At 44.2% G+C, this 18,854-nt stretch overlaps 1 protein-coding gene across 3 annotated transcripts in view; it reads right to left on the reverse strand.

The window, feature by feature from the left end:
- Window positions 1-18,854, reverse strand: part of CACHD1 (cache domain containing 1) — an 82,744-nt gene that overhangs the window by 38,563 nt on the left and 25,327 nt on the right. For all 3 annotated transcript variants that reach the window (XR_014853651.1, XM_085067399.1, XM_085067398.1), the window contains exons 2-3: window positions 16,733-16,795; window positions 8,833-8,981 (exon numbers count right to left, since the gene is read on the reverse strand). Coding sequence is in view for 2 of the 3 variants with exons in the window: in XM_085067399.1 (XP_084923525.1) it covers window positions 8,833-8,981; window positions 16,733-16,795 (212 nt within the window). In the remaining variant the exon portion in view is untranslated. The remainder of the gene's footprint in view (window positions 1-8,832; window positions 8,982-16,732; window positions 16,796-18,854) is intronic.

Genomic DNA, 18,854 nt, shown 5'->3' on the forward strand with positions numbered 1-18,854 from the left:
CCACCCCAGGCTGCTCCAGCCTGGCCTTGGACACTCCAGGGATCCAGGGGCAGCACAGCTTCTCTGGGAATTCCATCCCATCTCTCCCAGCCAGGAATTCCTTCCCAAAATCCCATCTAACCTGCCCTCCTTTGCCTTTAAGCCATCCTGCCCTTATCCTGTCCCTTTCATCTCCTGCATTCTCCTCACTCTCCACAGCCAGGAAGAAAATACTGAAAATGGAAAAATGGACAGATGGACACAAAAACAGACAGACAGATGGACACAAAGGTCTCCCTCCCTCCCTACCATCCTCGGGGTCAGTTCCAGGCTGGAATGCTGTGTCAGACCCCAAAGCAGCCCAGCCTGGAGCTCTGCTCAGGCTCATCCCCTCTGCTGCTGACATTACTGGCAATCTGCTCCCGAGAACTTCCCGAGCTCTCTCCATCGAGGAAAATCCTCAACATTTCCCAGCAATGCAGCTCTGATGAAGGCTGTGACTTCTCTTATCACCATGAAAATGTAACCACTTCAAAAAAGTCACAGCTCTTTCCAAGAGAGCGAAACTGTTATTGATTTTTTGTTGGCGGAAGAATCTCCAGCCTGAGATTGATTGATAACGGATGGGTTCCACCAAAATCATGTTTCTCTTGGGGCAAACCCAAAAAGCTGCACATCAAACGTCTCCATCCTAAAGAAATATTTCCCAGCAATGCTGAAGAACAACCCCACAGTGAAAAAGAATGACTTTTCAGGATGTAAACTAATTGTCCCAGGGCTCCCATCAAAACCTATTAGTGATGGCAACAGGATACCTTGTTAGCAACCAGCATTATTCATTTATTGCATTAAAATGCTTCAACATGCTCCAAAAATCATCCAAGGCCTCAGCTTTTCTCAGGAAGCCAATGTGGTAACTAACATTTGATTAAACCGACTCAGAAGCATGTAGGAAATTCTCCAGTGTAATTAAAATTATTACAAATATTGCAGTGTAGATTTGCCACAGTGCTGCCTCTGCCCAGTTCCTGGTTTTTACTGGTGATGGGAGCTGATTTTTTCTCTGGGTCCCACCATGGAATCAGTGACATTTGACAAACATCCTCCCTTGCAAGGTGCAAAATGTCAATTTTAAGGCAAACTGCACCAGCAAAGAGATTGGAGGCAGACATCCCAAAAAGCCCAGTCTGGGCAGCCCTTTCTCCAGGCTGGCAGCTCTGGTCTTTAATTTATGGGATTGAAAATAATTATTCATCTTTTATTTAGACTTTTTCTCCCATGAACTGTATTTCCTTTTTGCCACTTGTGTGCTGTAGCAAGAAGGAGGGATGGGAATTGGCTGCAGGAATTTTTTTGTTTCCTTCTCCAGCTCTGCTGCAGATTATTTAGGCATCCATGAATTCATCTCCTTTAATTCTTACCTGTGTCCCCCTTAATTTTTACCAATGCCTCCCTTAATATTTACCTGTGTATCCTTAATTTTTGCCAGCATCTCCCCTAACTTTAACCAGTGTGTCCCTTAATTTTTATGGGTATCTCCTTTAATTTTTATGGGTATCTCCCTTATTTTTTACCAGCATCTCCCTTATTTTTTATGTGTGTCTCCTTCAATTCTTACCTGTGTCTCCCTTATTTTTTATCAGCATCTCCCCTAACTTTTACCTGTGTATGCTTAATTTTTGCCAGCAACTGCCCTAATTTTAACCAGTGTCTCCCTTAATTTTTATGGGTATCTCCTTTAATTTTTTACCAGCATCTCCCCTAATTTTAACCTGCGTATCCTTATTTTTTACCAGCATTTCCCCTAACTTCAACCTGTGTATCCTTAATTTTTGCTAGCATCTCCCCTCATTTTTACCAGCGCCTCCATTGATTTTCCCCAGTGCCTCTCACCTTTGCCAAGAGCACCATTTCAGGGTGGATAAAAACTTGAGAGAAGTTTTTCTCCTGAGATTTGACCCAAAATCGTCCAGGTGACAACACCATAACCAACATTCGGGAAGCCCTCCAGACTCTCACCAAAAACCCCTCACCAAACCTAGTATTTAGCTATAACTTTGGGGTTTTTTAAAATTATTTAAAGGGAGCAAAAGCCATTGGCTGAGATTCACCTATTGATTTTCACCAATGCCTCCCACCTTTGCCAGGAGCACCACTTCAAGGCAGATAAAAACTTGGGAGAAGTTTTTCTCCCGAGATTTGACCCAAAACATTCCAGGTGACAACACCACAACCAACATTTGGGAAGCCCTCCAGACTCCTACCAAAAACCCCGCACCAATTAATAATTATAATAATAATTATAATAGCTAAATTATAGTATTTAGCTATAATTTTGGGGTTTTTTAAAATTATTTAAAGGGAGCAAAAGCCACTGGCTGAGACTCCCCTCCAGGGCAGCCCCCCGAGCTCATCCCTTCTCCCAGGCTCTTCCTTCTGGATTCCCTTTAATGAAGAAGGGCTGGAAGGTTCATCCCGCGGGAGCCAACAGAGCCGCGACTCCCACTTTGATCCGCTCCCCACGGAGCTCCGCGCTGCCTGCCTGCCTCCCCAGCCCTGCCCTTGATTGACGTTGGCTCTGATGTAGGAGCTGCTTTGAACTTCAGACGTGAAATTCCCATCAGGCCGCGCTGGGTTTTCATCCTCCTTCAACGGGATTTACGAGCGGCGCATCGGCGGCTGGGGGAGATAAAATGAATTTGCAGCAGCTTTGAATCTGACATCAAACCGGCGCTCGAGTGAGATCCAATTGGATTTTGCTCGGCCTGAATTTACAGTGTGAATCAACTTCTTTTGTGCTGGTGGAGTTGAGGGGAGAAATGAGGGAGCCGTGGATAAAAATGGCACTCGAGCAGCTGCTCAGGGCTTCACTTTGTTTTAAAACATTGGGTTTTTTTCCCCTTTTCCTCTCCGTTCATGCAAATTCGAGCTGACATTAATATGCAAATGAAATTACATAAGTTCACTCGAAATTCAGCGTTGCCTTTGAAATTCCCAACTAGGCCTTGTTGGCTTGATTGCAAGGCGAGATTTTAACTCATATTTTACATAAATACTTAAATATAGGGTTCCCACTGCATTGAAACAAAATGCTGGAAAACAATGTTTTTATGAATAAATTCAATTTAAAAAAAAAAAAAAAGCTACTGATGGTTCAGTTACCCAATTTCTTCTGGCAAGGCACCAAAGTTGTTCCAATTATTTCAAGTATTCTTGAAAAAGTCCAAGTGCAGTTGCTCTCAGATGTAAAGAGAATGTACTATTGGAAGGAGGATTCAACCCAGGAATGCAAACTATTCCAAACCTCGCTTTTCATGAGGAATTTCTGCTCCAAACCCCACTTTTTCCATAAGGAATTTCTGTTCCAAATCCCATTTTTCCCATGAGGAATTTCTGTTCCAAACCCCATTTTTCCATGAGGAATTTCTGTTCCAAACCCCATTTTTCCCATGAGGAATTTCTGTTCCAAACTCCATTTTTCCCATGAGGAATTTCTGTTCCAAACCCCACTTTTTCCATGAGGGAATTTGGCCATATTAGAAGTAAAAGCAAGAGGCCAGGAGAGAAATTTCCTAAATACCTGCTGCAGTTTATGGACAAAAGCTGCCAAGCCCAGCACTGTGCACACTCTCTACACCTCCTAGGATCCCCTGTGCTTTGCTGCAGCCTGAAACTCTGTCAGAACAGCAAATACATATTAAATTTCCTTTCTTGTGGCTCCCCCACTCCTCCTCTGGAAGTGCAGCTCTTCAGATATTGCGGCGAGCCAAGGAACTGAATGGGATTCCCGTTATCTGCCACTTAACTGCCCCGGAGAAGGAAGATAAACACAGAAAGAGCTGTGATAAAACTGAACTGCATTAGCAAATATTTAACCACCTCCTTCAAAAAAGAAAAACCAGACCACTACTGAAGGCAGTATCACAGTCAGGGAGTAAATGATTTTCAAATAGAGGTTCGTAAACTCCCTTAGTCAAACAGCTCCGGTAATGTTTGCAATGCACCACTGCCAAGTAGGGTGTTTTACCAACAAATATTTCTCCATTCCAGCTCCTTCCACAAATTTGGATAAATGCATTCCCTAAGCTCTTATCAGCATAGTTAAATAAAGAGCAAAAATAGATTTCCAGCTGCCTTGAAAGGCGATGTGAAGCAGGCAGAGTGGGAGCATTAATGAAGAGCAGTGCCCCTGAACAGATGGATTTGCAGACCTGGGGCAACTTCCCGTGAAGAGCCAGCAGGGAAATTCGTTTGTGGCCTCGGGGTGGAAGCGAAGGAAGGGGGTGATGCCAGCAGGGCATGTGATCCAAGTGCAAAGGGAGGTGCAGTGAGGGCACTCAGGGCAGCTTCCTGGAGCTGCTGCTTCCCTCGCTGCTCAGATCCTGAGAAAACTGCATTTCCCTTCTCTCCCAGACACCTGAGGACATGAAATGCTGAAGCAGATCAGTGGTGGGTCTTACAGCAGGGCAGAGAGGAGGATCGAGATCAGCTTAGGGAAGATTTGTTGTCTCCCTTTAAAAGCAGAATCTGTTTTTTTGTTGGAAAAGCTGCAGAACAGCTTACAAATGCATCTGAATAATAACTCTTTTTTTGGGAAGTGATCCCACTGCCAAAGCCATTGCTGTGTTGAGAAACCACTGGCAGGGCAGGTGCTCTATGGCTCCTAACACAACCAACTTACCTGGAAACTGCAACTACAAAAAGCTGCTTCTGGAAGTTTCGCACAGGACAGCATCAACCACAACTTCTCCAGAAAAAGATATTTTGTGTAATGGGTAGAAGACAAATACTCAGACATTACCCACATATCCAACTTATTCTTAGATTGGAAGGAATATGATTTCCTTTCATCTGCAAATATTCGATATAAACCACCTCTTTAGCTGCCTGCTACTATCCAGGCATAAATAAATGAACAAATGAATAAAGTTCTTTCAGTCATCACTCACAATTCAGCCCATGCAGACCTGCAAAGGTAGAACCCCAAGCAAATCTAATGCTTCCCAAAACTCATTTCTTAAATCCCTATTTAGACACTTCTCACAATGGACACAAATCCCATAAACTCCCACTGCAGGTACTCAGGACTTCTGATAAAAAAACCCTGTTTATTCCTTCCCTCCCCTCTTGCTGCCCCTCAGACAATCCAAGACTCCCTCAACACCTACTGAGGGCTTCCAGCCATGACAACCAGGAGACTCCAACGTGTACCCAAAGGTATTTATCCTCTTCAGGAGAAAAGCACTTTAATTAAAACACTGCCTAGGAAATAACCACCCAATTCAATCAGGAGAGGGAATGTCTGGAGACAGCATGAAATCAGTTTCCCATGGCTTCCTCAGCAGCCTTTGTTGGTGAGGAAACACAAAGCCTCATTTTTCCAGCAGGGATTCCTTCCAGGATTAGAAGATGCATTCACTTGACATCCATTTGCCTTATCTCCCATCAGTTCAGTCTCTCTTTTGCTGAGAGCCTGGAGCTCTTTATCCATGTGAACTCTGGTTGGACAGCCTCTCCCCCAGTGCTCTGGGTGCTTCCCCAGTGCCTGGGAAAAGGCTTTGCTCGCTGCTCCCCAGGCTGTGCCCCAGGGACACTAACAGCCTGGCTGCTGGCAGGAGCACATCTCCACACCAACCCCTGGGAGCTTGCAGAGCTCTGCCTGCCCTGCTCCCTGTGTGCAATCCCCAAACTCTGCCTGGGCAGAGCTGGAAATGTAACAGAGGTATCTGGAGAAGGAATCAGCAAAAGCCAGAGGGGAACACAAGTCCCTGCCCTGTTCAGCCCTCCTCAGCAGTCCCTGCACATATATTTAGGTGTGGGATTATTGCCCTGTGCCCAAGCACATATTTAGAGCCTCTGGTAAACCAGCTGAGTGTAATTTTATGATGAAATGTTTGTTGAATTAAGGCTTAGGGAAGAGTCCCTTGCCAAACCCACTCGATAGCCACTGACTGTGCTGCCTCATCCAGCTGGGTTTGCATGTTCCCATTTATTTCTTTTCACCACTTTCCAAACCAAGGTGCTTCCACTGCACAGCCTGGCCTTGCTGGGGCACAAACACACAGCTGCTGCTCTTACACCGAAATCAGAGTGTGTTGGGTACAAAACAGCAACCAAGAGCACAGCCAGGCTGGGAATTTTAATCCACACTGGAATCACATGGAAACTCACTCATTTGGGCTCTTCTCTGCAAAAGCCAACAGCATGTAATGGCAATAAAATAAATATTGCTTTCCCTGTCGTATCTCACTACTCAGCTGAACAAGCAATTTAAATGCCAGGTTTGTTTTATAACACAGTTTGTGCTTTGTTGGGTCCTATTTTCTATCATTTATTTAGAGTCCCTATTTTCTATCATTTATTTAGAGTCACCAGGTGTGGAAATCTCAGTTACAAGCAACATGCCAAACCATCCTCAAAGCCAATGCTTGGATTTTCAGGATAAATACACACAAATCCATGGATAATTTTGTTAATGGTAAAAACAAATACAAACTGAAGTCAGCAAACCACAAAGAAAATAATAATAATGATAATAAAATTCTTTCTCTACAGAATAGCTTATCATTCCCAAGTTAATTTTCCCCAAACCAATCCAAACTTGCAGCATTCCCAACACCATGTCAATAACTTGGACAATAAGAGGTTGAACACCACCTGATAAACAGCCTTAAACACTGTGGGACAAACCTTCAAATCTGCCCAAAAAATACACCCTGAAGATAATGCACTTCTGACACTGTTCTTGCCCCAAATGTTTGCTCAAATAAAGAGGCCACATGAGGAAACAGCGAGAAAAAGAACACACAGAGTTCAGGAGGTGTAACACAAACATTTCACAACTCTCCAGAAGGAAAACCACAGCCCTGAGGACACAGACATGGCCAAGGCACAATCTAAGGCAAAGGATCTCATGGAAAAAGCAATTTTCACAGACAAATCTGGGTGTTTTTCCATGTGACCTCTTCTGCAACAGCAGTCCATAAATGCTTCAACCAAAATGTTGTAATTATTGTTGCTCCAACACCAGCACTAAAATGCACTTTAAACAGCAAGGATAAGCTGTTAGCAGCAGTAGCACATCCAATTTAACTTCCCCCAAGTGCAGCTCTCTTCAGAGCTGGAGTTAGCCCATGAATTAAACATGGCAGAATTCAAAATCTGATCACAATCTCCAGGTGGATCAGCTTCTTTCCCCTGATATTTTAACCAAAATGAGGAATCTCCCAGAAAGGCAATGCCACAGGGAAGGAAAATGAAAGGAAAAAGCAGCAGATGGGAGAGGCAGAAAGGAGAGAAAAACTGAAATGATGGCAGAAGCATTTAGACACGCCAGGCAATTAACAAAGCATGGAGCTGAAACTTGGAAGTTTCACATACAAAATGCATTTTTACATTCTTTTTTTGACTTGCAGATGATTTCCTGCAGACAGCACTGGGTCCAATGGTGAGGTAAACCTCAACCAGGTTTTGCCAAGGTCCAGAACAACCTGCAGCAGATAAACTGCTCTGGGAACCATTTAATTCCCGATTCAAGCAATCAAATCATGACAATTATATTGCAGAGCCTGAATGAGGAGCTGTGCAAACAGCAAATTCACCTCTCTGCTTTGCCAGCAGTTCGAGTTTTAAACCACTTACTGGAAATGTAAGACTTATGTAAATCCACCACAGATGAAGAAACTTCTAAAGGACTTCCAAGCTACATCATTTTGGAGGACAAAGTGAAAGGGAATTCAGTAAGTTTCCAGACTAAAAGCAGACATCTCTTTTAAATGAAAAATTAGGCCACACTGACAATATAAATCCTATTTCTCTTCCCCTCAGGCTTTGCTTGGAAGGTGTTCCTGCTGCCTGGTGATTCCTGCATGGATTTTGTGACCAGAGGGCAGAAAGGTTTCATCCTCAAAGAATTTTTAGCCCTTTTGCTCACACTGCCAACAGGCTGGCATTGAGCACAGGATGTCCCAGCATTTCCCATGTCCTGCAGGAGCTGCACAGAGACCTCCAAAGCCCTGTCCTTGCAGTCACCTGGTGACCCAGATTACCTTCCTCCTCTCCAATGGTTTTAAATCAGACTGAGATATAAGCAATGAAAATCAGTCTGTAATCAAGCTTTGCATAAACAGAAAGCGACTCTTGCTCTTCTCAAGCCCACATGGAAGTAAATGTTTGATATGCTCAGCATTTCAAGAAAATTATCCCTCTTTTATTGGAAAAATCTGAGCTTCCATCACACATTTCTACAGTCAGAAAACTCAAAGAAGTTTCTGCAAATCTGCATCACAACAGAAATTATTAAAGACAACCAACTGCCTGGATTTAGCTGACTCCAAACTCCTGTGTTTAAACCCAAACCAAATTGAACATGAATAAATCCGGTTTCCAAGCAATGGACTCCATTTCATTAAACCTCAGCATCAACCAGCAGCATGTCAACCTGATTAAAGTGGAACACAGTGCTTTTAGCATGTGATGGACTGACCAACCCGTGATCCTGGTGACTTCAAAGGAGAGGAAAAGGTCCCATGACCAACTCGAGGAGAGTTATTGAGGACAAGCAGTGTCTCAGTGCAAAAACAGTGTCCTGGAGCTAGACAGACTCCTTTTGTACAGAACACTATGAACAAACCTTTCCCCTTTGATTGCTTCCAGCTGACTCCCAGTTCTTGTTTCAAGCCCACATTAAACACTGGTGGGGCAGAAATGTAAAAGAACATGAGGAGAAGATAAGAGGCACCTTTGGGGTTCTGCCTTCTCCATTTTTATCCAAACCAGCAGAAAACACAAAGAAATCCTCATTTTCTTCACAGGTGAAATGAGGAATGAGGAATTCCAGAAGCTGATACTCACTCCATCATGGATGGTGGGATGGTACAGCAGTCCTGGATGGCAGTCAGGGGTGAGGTGAGGTGAGCAGTGTAGGATGCTTCCACTACCTGCTTGTTGCGATTCACAACGTCCAAGTATCGGTTGAATTTCTCACGGATTTTTTTTGCCAACTGAAAAAGAAATAAGAAGAAAGTTCCTCTGTGTAACCCCATTCCTTAACAAGCAAGTAAAAGCTGTGTTAAAGATAACTGCTTTCTGATTTGCTCACTGTACTTTTATTTCTTTGGCTTAAGCAAGAAGTCAAGTACTGAATATTGGCTGCAGCAAGAAGGCTATACAAGAAGATAAAATACATTTCCCAGCTAGCAATGGGTGCTTCAACAGGGTTTTGCATGTATGGAAAGTATGATTTCCATCAGATCAAACTTTCCTTTCATGAAGAACTGACAGCTGGATGTGGCTCTGCTGTGCCTGCAGCATGAGGTGCTCCCAGGCCTGACAAGGCTGTGATGGAGACTAAAGCAGACCACAAGTCCATTCCATGGAATTCTGTATTTCAGAAAAACCAAATAATGGTTTAGAGCTGCCTTGTCCTACACAGAACTCTCCCACTGCTCCAGGAGCGAAGCGCCAAGAGTAAATCTCCCACTGATGGGAGCAACCCCAGGATCCAAGGAGCCCCAAATAACCCCAAACACTGCCAGGAATATTTCTCTGTTCCTCAGCAGCCTCCTCATCAGGTGGATCTGTGCACAAGTATTTCAGCACTTCTTTCATGTAGATTTGGGCAAAACCAGCCATCCCTGATTTGGTTTTTTCACTGTATTCCCTGCTGCTTTCCTGGGTGGCTCCACAGGCTGAGCATTGCCTGTGTGATTTTCCTCATCGATCTAAAGCTCACTGTGCTACTCAGCCTACAACAGCTTCAAGTACAGACTGAAAAATCTCTAATTGATCTTATCATATAACAGGAAGAAAACAGTGACAAAAGTCTCACACCGCTGAAATTCCTCCTGAGGCCTTTTGTTGTCAGAGGTCCCTCTAAGGAAGGCAATCCTTATAAATCAGGACAAGGTTTAGAGGTTACACTGTCATTTTGAAGAGCCAATTTCTCTCCCTTCCCAAAGTGAAAACAAACACACTGTGGCCCCTCCCCTGCAATTCTCAGAGCATTAAAAAAAATTAAGAGTGCCTCACTTTAGAAACAGCACATTGAGTACTTCAGCCCTTCTTTTTAAATGCTTCTTAAAAATTAAAGTAAAAATAATTAGGTCTAATTTCTGCCAGCAAGTCCCTCCAAGCTGGTGTGACTTGAGGGTGTTCTCAAGGGCTGAGCCTGCTGGACACATCCCGGGCTGCTGAAGTGACAGTGCTGTCACACAAGAGCTCGTTTGTGTCTCCTTCATTAGGCACTTCACAGCCAGCCTGACTAATGACTCTGCCAGGCAAAACGGGAAGGGAAAAATCTGTGCTTGCTCTTGGAGCAAATGTGACAGTAAATAGTTACCAGGAAGCATTGGGGTTTACAAGGAACATTTACTGAGACTTTCACTCCTGGTTGTTCATCAAAGGGAGGAGTTAATGAAATGGTTCAGGGTTTTTTTTGCTGTGTGTATTCTGCATCCTTTTCACACCAACACATCCATTATATGTAACCATCAGCCACACACCTCTCAAATGAAAGAATAACCCCTAAGGAACAGACTGAGGTGCTGAATAATCAGCAATACTGTGTTTTCCATTTCTGTAAACTTCTCCAGTGCTAAAGCAGCTCCTTCATGCACAGCACTCCTCTCTCCTGCCCCCTGCACACCCCAAACTCTAAGGGGATGATTTAATGCTGCTGCTTTTGTGTGCTGAGAAACACCACTGGATTTTCCAGATCCCCTGGACTAACAAATGTCTTTCCTAACTCTTACCAACAGGCTATTTTGTCATGATTTACTCCGTGATGTGAGCAAGGAGGCCTCACTGATAGCAGCACAGCCCCCATTGTTCCCAGGGAATGCTGCAGCTCCGTGACAGGTCTCCAAGGAGCACAGGTTTGAACAGCACCTCGCTCAAATGACTTGCAGAATTATACCTAATTAGTCCTGGGGAATGATTTATTGCCAAGGCACCAGAGGACTGCTAATGGGCTCCTCCATGTTAGACACCCAGCACTAATAAATTGCTCCCAGTTGTTCAGATAGTAAGCTGTTGGGGAGATGCTTTTCTTTTTTCCAGTAAAGTTTCTTTTTGTCTGGCTGTACCCCTCAAATGTATTCTTCTGGAGGATCTCAAACAAACACAAACCGAATTTCCCACATCAAAGCACTCAAGTTTGGGAGGTACAAAGTTCTCCTCTCAGTCTGGGCAAATGAAATGCCAAGGTAAACCAGATACTTGAGCCTGAGATTTCTCTCTTGGTTTCCCTACCTGAAATCAGGATGAGGGGAGAGAGCTGAAGTTTGCTGAGCATCATTAGCAGCAATAAAACCATCAGAGGGCCCCAGAACAAAAGGGCTCTGCTTTGGAATCAGGGCTGCTCTCTGATAAATGAATGCTGCACAAGCTGAGGCTTCGGTGTTGATGAGTTTTCACCTTCTAGGTTGAACGATAAAAGCACCCCACAGCCTTTGAATTTCACCCTGCTGTGAAAGTCTAAAGATCTGACAAATCTGTTTTTCAGAGGATCCTGTACTTCAGAAGCTGACAAAAAGCAAATGCTTTGCTCCCAAACTGCATCTCCCATGGAAAAACCTCTGAATGGCTCAAAGTCATTCTGTTATTTTTATGAAATGGGATCTGACGCTTCGGTCGGGGCAGGGAGTCAAGTCCATGTCAGCAATGAGGGATCTGAAGCCTCCCAGAGCTCCAGACACCATTCCCTGCCCATGGCTGCAAGAACTGACTTTGTCTAATCTAAAGAACTCTAAAAATATTGCCCTCTGACAGCAAGACAATGCTCCCAACAATCCAAACCACTTCAAAACCAGGGAACTCAGTGAAGTCACCCATGGCAAGATGATCCAAAAATGATTTTCCGTTGAAAATTTCTTCAAATGAATCAACGGTGTTAAGAAACTGAGGGTAACACACCGATCAAGTCCTAGAAACAAATGCTTCTAATCCATCACATTGGGAAGTATCATCCAGATGAACCCCAACAAAATTAACTTAATTTTTCTTCTATAGCTGAGCTTCACCGGAGAGCACAAATCCATGGCAGTGAGCAGGCATTCATAAACCAACAGCAAGGAATAATCCCTCCTTCCCAGCGCCTCAGCACTGCCTGCAGTGCCCGTGCCCTGTGCACACTCCCATCATTCCACCCAAACTTTATTTATTCCCTTTGCAGAGTGATGCACTCAGCTGCTGCCACAGTCCAAGCTGCAGGCTTAAATCACCTTCTCCTCTTTCTAAATAAAAACCTGAGGTTTTTATCCAACACATACTCTGCTTTTTTTAACCTGCCCGGCGCTGGAGAGCTGCTGGATCCTGACGGATGCCAGAGCCACACTGGTTACAAAAAGTACAGAAAGAGAGATAACAAATAATGGAAGGACAGAACACTGAACTGCTAAACCATCCTTGCAGAATTGTTGAAGCATTTTGAAGGCAAAATGGAGAATTTTGCCCCCAGTCAGGCACACAGAAGGGGTGTGGGTATCCCACACTAGGTGGGTACCAAGTGGGACAGACATTTCCTGCTCCCACAGAAATGCTTCAATTCACCCATTTTCATGGAGACTGAAATAAATCTGGATACCTTGAGACTGACATAAAATATGATTATCCCTGGGCTGATACACGAAGTGCTCTTCACCTCATCTTACAAACAACAGCAGGGGGAAGCCTCCTTCGGCATTTTTCAGATTTCCGTGTTTTCCCCTTAATTTTAATAAACAGAACAATGTGCAGTGAGTGCTCTCTGGGAACAATGCAGCCATTAGCCCTGCTTTCCCTGGATTTCCTCTGGCAGCTGACATGCAGCCAAAGCCCTTGGGTTTGCAGACAGGTTGGACTGTAACACCTGTTTCTATTACTGCAGCACCCCTGGGTAATGCACTTCAATTGTCACCATCTCCACTGACAACCTTTCATCACAACATCACTGAGCTCCTCTAATTTTCCCAGAGACATTTCCCTCATTTGCATCGCTCCCTCGAGCTTTTTTTTAAAGCTTCTTCCCCCTCAAAGCTCCACAGCTCTGAAGTCTTCCCTTTGCAGGGAGCTCTGAGGGAAAGCAGAGCTCCAAGGTTAGGTTTTATTTCTGGCTGCAGCTTGAAAGCCAAGGTATTTTTCATGTTTTCAAGCCTGTGTATAAAATATGCATCAGTGGGGTTGACAGGCAGGGGTGCCAGTATGGACTCACAGCCAGGGATTTAACACTGTCAGCCTCCTTGGAAAGGATTGCTTACACATGGAAGAGCTGAGTTATAATTTTGAGGTTTAAATACCCTCTGTCAACCAGAAAAATCTGGAAAAAAGTACCTCTCTCCAACACCCGCCAGGCACCATTCCTGCTGTATTACAGCTGTTTGCACCCTCAGATTCCTATCCTAGAGAAATTGTAATGTATTTATTTTTTATCTACGTGGCTCTTGAAGAAACCACTGGTTCTGAAGAGCCAGAGGTCAGCAGGGACATTGCTCAAGAAGGATCAGAGAATCACCTCCAGCTTCTTCCCACACCTCTGATTTAATGGATTCAAAGCATTTATAGAATCCTGGAATGGTTTGGGTTCAAAGGGATCATAAGGATCATCCCATTCCATCCCTACCATGGCAGGGACACCTTCTGCTCTCCCAGGTTGCTCCAAGCTCTGTCCAGCCTGGCTTTGGACACTTCCAGGATCCAGGGGCAGCCACAGCTTCTCTGGGAATTCCATCCCAGCCTCTCACCACCCTCACAGGGAACAATTCCTTCCCAATATCCCATCTAAACCTCCCCTCCTTCAACTTCAGTCCATTCCCCCTTGTGGGAAGAACTGCCCATTCCTACTTCTCTGGATGACACAGAAAATATATTCTATTATTTCAATCAGGATGCAGGAAACCACTCTCCAAAGTGCATTTTGTCAAGGAAACCAGCACTCATTTGAGGGTTTCTACTGGCCAGGACCTTTGGCAAAGCTTCCCAAGTCTTATTCCAAGGAAGATATTAAACACAAAACCTAGTGAAAGGGCCACAGTTCCTGAATCATTCTGGAAGTACATTAAACACACGATAATTGCCTTTTATTGTGAGGCTCACAATTCATCCATGGGTGTGAACACACCACTTTTCACAGCCAGGGAAGAGGTTGTGCTCGACAGCCAAATATGATTTTTCCAGCATATTTCAAACTTATTTCCTCTCCAAAGTCCTCTTTGCCCAGTCCAAAACCAACCAAACAAGCAATCCAACCCAACAGCAGCATGGTCTGAGCTTTTCAAGACTTTTCCCCTCCAAGCTGGTGAATCTACTCCTGCTGGAGAGCATTTCACCCTCTCTCCTCAGATCCCTTCTCTCCACATCACAGCCAGCAGATGTCTGGCAGGACACTGAACACACACTGACTTCCTTGAAATCAGCTAATGGAGATTTTCCCCTCATAAAACTCCTCCTCTCCCACTTTATTTACATCACCAACTCACACTACTCTCATATCCTACGAGAGCTCTCTGATAATGAAATAACTCCCAGGGAAGGAATCCAAGTTATTTTTGGCCATTGCCATCCGATTTTTAATAACCCATTCAAAGCAAAAAGGGTTTTATCTGTCAGGTACAACAGTAACTCTGTAACTGCAGACATTAAAAGTGTAACGAACTCAATGCTGAGAGGTAAAACTGCTCCTTGTGTGGCATAAAGAAAGCCAAAGGTATTGAACAGTTAGGCCTGAAGGCCAACAGCTGGGATTCTTCACTTTTTCAATAAACTGAAAGTCATTATTTACATGACTGGGTATAAAAAAATCCACCACCCCCACAACAATTCGGTGCTCTGCCAGAAAAAAAAATCCCAGCTGACATAAACCATCATTAATTGCCTTTGGATATCAGTTGCTAAGAAAATGTTCATGAATGACCAAAGCAGGAATGAGAGGATTTCATTTGCTTACATTTGTTTGCCTTTGCTCAAGATGATCCCACTGAATGCCTTACTCTTGGAAAATTCAGGTTCTGTTGCTGGGGATTCATTAGGGCTAAAAGATGTGGTTATTAATGAAACAGAAGTGCTCAATTATTCTTGCATCCACTTCACTGTGGAGCTTTTAAGCACGGGAATTACACTTCAGCAGGGCCCTGTTTTCTCCCCTGACAGCTCCCAATCCATCACCCCTCCTCCAGTGTTTGGACAGCTCTTTAAATCCACTTGGGATGAACACAGACATCTGCTCTGGGAAAGGAGGACTGTCCTTTCCTCACTGGAGAATCCACAGTCAGGACTTCAAAGAAAGTAGTGACTGTTCTAATCCAGTTTCTTGGTCTCCCAAAAACACTTTTGCCTTTCAGAAGCCATCTGATACGTCTGATCCAACCCACACGGCCCTTCTGTGGTGCACAGACCACCCAGAAACACTGCAGAAAATGCTGCCCTGCATGGTGTAAAGGATGGTTTGGGATTGAAATTGTTAAATCAGGTGACAATTACACTCTCAGGGTTCCTCTGCTTGCAAGCACCCACCTGTGAATGCTTCCAGGGAAGCCAAAGCCTCCGAAAGGAAACGGAACTGGGAAGGTCTGGAGCACCAGGAGAATCCCTGAGGGAGCTGGAAAGGAGCTGAGCCTGGAGAAAAGGGGATCAGGGGGACCTTGAGGCTCTGCACAGCTGCTGACAGGAGGGGACAGCCAGGGGGTCAGGCTGTGCTCCAGGGAACAGGGACAGGAGGAGAGGGAACAGCCTCAGGCTGGGCCAGGCATATATTGGTTGGATATTGGAAATACCTCTTCACATTGTCCAACCCTGGCACAGATGCCTAGAGCAGTGCAGAGTCCCCATTTCTGGAGGGATTTCAAATCCCTGTGGATGTGGCACCTGGGGACATGGAGCAGTGGTGGCCTTGGCAGTGCTGGGGATGGTTGGACTTGATGGTGTTAAAGATCTTTCCCATCCTAAACACTCCTCACAATCCCACATGAACCAGCTCTGCTTGGTATTTACCTCGGTAAAAAAATTTTAAAAGACTGCAAATGTCACCATTTCCAGGAAGCACAACTTGGAATGTTAATTTTTTTCCACATCACATGCCCAGTTTTAATGCACATGAAGATGCCATGCACTGAGCTGCTCTGGGAAACAGCACAATGGGGCTGAACAGCAATTCCCTTTTCCTCAGGGAAAGCCCCACTCTGTGTGTTTTTCCTGAACATTAAAACTGGTTTGATAGGGGTCTAGGAAGGTCAGGTTACTCGCTGAAGGTTGTGCAAATCCATGCTTAAACTGGGGAGAAAAGCTGGTTCTTTGTCCCATTTCTTTGACCCAAACCCATTGCCTTTACCACAAACAGAATTGGTACCTTAATTTCTTAAAAGAATAAAATGTGACCAATTTGATCTGTTTGAAAAGGGATCCAAAATGAATTTTTAAAATACCCACATGTATTAAATGCAAACTGCCCATGCATTATCTCAATGTTAAATTGAAGAGTTAAATGTTGAAATGTTCCTATAAACACTCCACAGAACTACAAGCACCCCTCAGCCACACCTGTGATGCACCAGGCTGTAGCTGCCCCAAATTTCCACAAAACACCATTTCCACATCATAGCAATATTAATGGGTTTGCTCTGAATTTTAAATTTTAAAAGAGACATTTCCAACATGAAAGCCTGTTAATTAATGGGAGCTACTCCATGAGGAGCCTTTTGTTTCCAAGGACAGCCCCACAGCAAGCAGATGGAAAAGCTTTTCACAGCAATGCAAAACTCCCAAAAGCATCATCAGGACTCACCTGTTGAACTTCACTCTCTCCATTCGATATTTTCTCCGTGTACACAAAGGAGTTGAATATCCTCTGCAAGAAAAAGCAGAAGAGATGTGTGAGAGGCTTTTTTGTCTTAAATGTCTCATGAAAGGAGCTCCAGAAGGTGGATGGGTGAGGAAATGGGGTCAGAAAAGGAGCTGGGGAGTCTCCCAGTGCCAGGCTTCCCAAGGGGAACCAAGTCTCCATGGAGAGGCTGACTTTGGAAAACAAAGACATAAAAGGGTTTTTTTCAAAACATTTGTTTATTTACCAAACTGACAGAAGGTGCTAAAAATAGTTCCACGTGCAAACTATGACCCTCCTCTTGCTAAACATTGAACCCGAAGTAACTACTTTTAAAAGCACTTGTTTCCAACTAAAACACGAGAGGCTGTGAGCCAAATTTAGACAAATTTAATATCTGGAAAAGAGCCAAGTGGGACCCAAGTTTGACCACAACCAGATCAACTTCATTAATGGCAAAATAAGATGTATCAGGAGATGGAAGAGAGAGCTGTGTCCTCCCCTGGGAAAGCTTCCCAGCAGCTCCCAGGGGACAGGTGACAGCACAGTGCCATCCCTGCTTACACACACAGAGGAAAAAACACTCAACACCTGGTTAATATTCTACCTCCAGACTGAAAAATAAGATTGGGAGGATTTGGAGTTACACCAACAGCATTTCTAAGAAGTTTGCCTGATCACCTCTGTTTCTCTTCCAGGATTTCTCATTTCCAAGGGCAGCTTTCCCCTTGCAGACAGTGAGGCCATCCCTGCAGGAAAATGTACAATATCCCTAAAATACCCCTTTGCTCTCTTAACAGCAGTAAGTGGCATCAATAACTGTAATAGTAACAAATGGAGGTTATTTAGGTTGTTAAGACATTTCTCCAGGGGAGCTGGGGTTTCACAGAGGGAATGGATTCCACATCTCTCAGTGCTGTCACACACATGACACTGCATCTGGCAGAGCACAGGAATTCCTACAGACCCTGTACTGTATCATTAGCAGTAACAACTGCAATTACTGAAGAAGTCTAAATTTCATCCAAACCCGCTGCACTCCACAGCTCCAAGAGTTTTTTTGGTGCAGGTTCAGCTGGTTTCCTCCCAGCAAAGCTAGAGGCAGCTATGACTGGCAAAAGCAGCCTGGAAAATCCTTTGGTGTGCTCTGCTCCACTTGCCATCATCACTTCCCCTCATCCCTCTCCCTCCTGAGGACTTGAGGAATTCCAAAAATGCAAACTCTTCATTCTCAAGAAGCATTTGGAAGGGCAGCAATAAATCTCCTTGGTTTACAAGGCTCAGAGAGCCAAGAAGGGGGGCAGGGGATGGGAAAAAAAAAAAAAAAAAGGCATCTACTCTTAAAAGCTGCCTGAACATTGAGACTTCCTCTTCATCCAGACCTTTGTTTAAAGTTCTGCTCGGGTACTTTAACTACAAACATGTTGGTGGTTTTTTTTTTCCCTCCCTCGTGAGATGAAAAGATAATTTAAACATCAGAAGAAAATACATTAAAGCATGTCTTTTTGATGCAAAATGTTTTAAATGAATTGAATTTTTCTGTCCACGCAGCATTTAGTCTGCAGACATCAAAAGGAACGAGGAGGAAATAGACTGTCAGCTCCTGAGAATGGAGCTTTCTGTCCTGAACACAAAGCTGACCTTTCTGGCACCCCTTTCACACGTAGCCTGTTTATGAACTTCACAATAATGCCAGAGAACATCATCCACGCTTATGTAAGAGTCACGGGGCCAGCAGGTATTTGCCTTGGTTTTTAACCTATTTTTGCTTGATTTTGAATAAACTGGGTTTTTTTAAAATGCTCTGGTATATTCTATTGTTTGAGTTGAAAGGACTGTGCATGGCAGAGGGGGGGAGCAGGAGTTTCTCAGTCAAACTAAGCAGAGATAATGAGTAAACCAACAGTAAAAACTGAGTAAGGATTGAGGATCCAGCCTCGAGGCTACACATGAACTGCTCAGCCCCTGCCTGGGTCCAGTCCCTCTTTAAGCTAATTTCACTCACTTAAAAAGGGACCTAACTTTAAGATGAAAATCAGAACTAAGTGGGAACCTCAAATGAAGTTTAGGGAACTTCACAGAGCAG

Source organism: Lichenostomus cassidix, chromosome 8, assembly GCF_008360975.1.
Source record: "Lichenostomus cassidix isolate B80296 chromosome 8, HeHo_3.0, whole genome shotgun sequence".
Lineage (NCBI taxonomy): Eukaryota > Metazoa > Chordata > Aves > Passeriformes > Meliphagidae > Lichenostomus > Lichenostomus cassidix.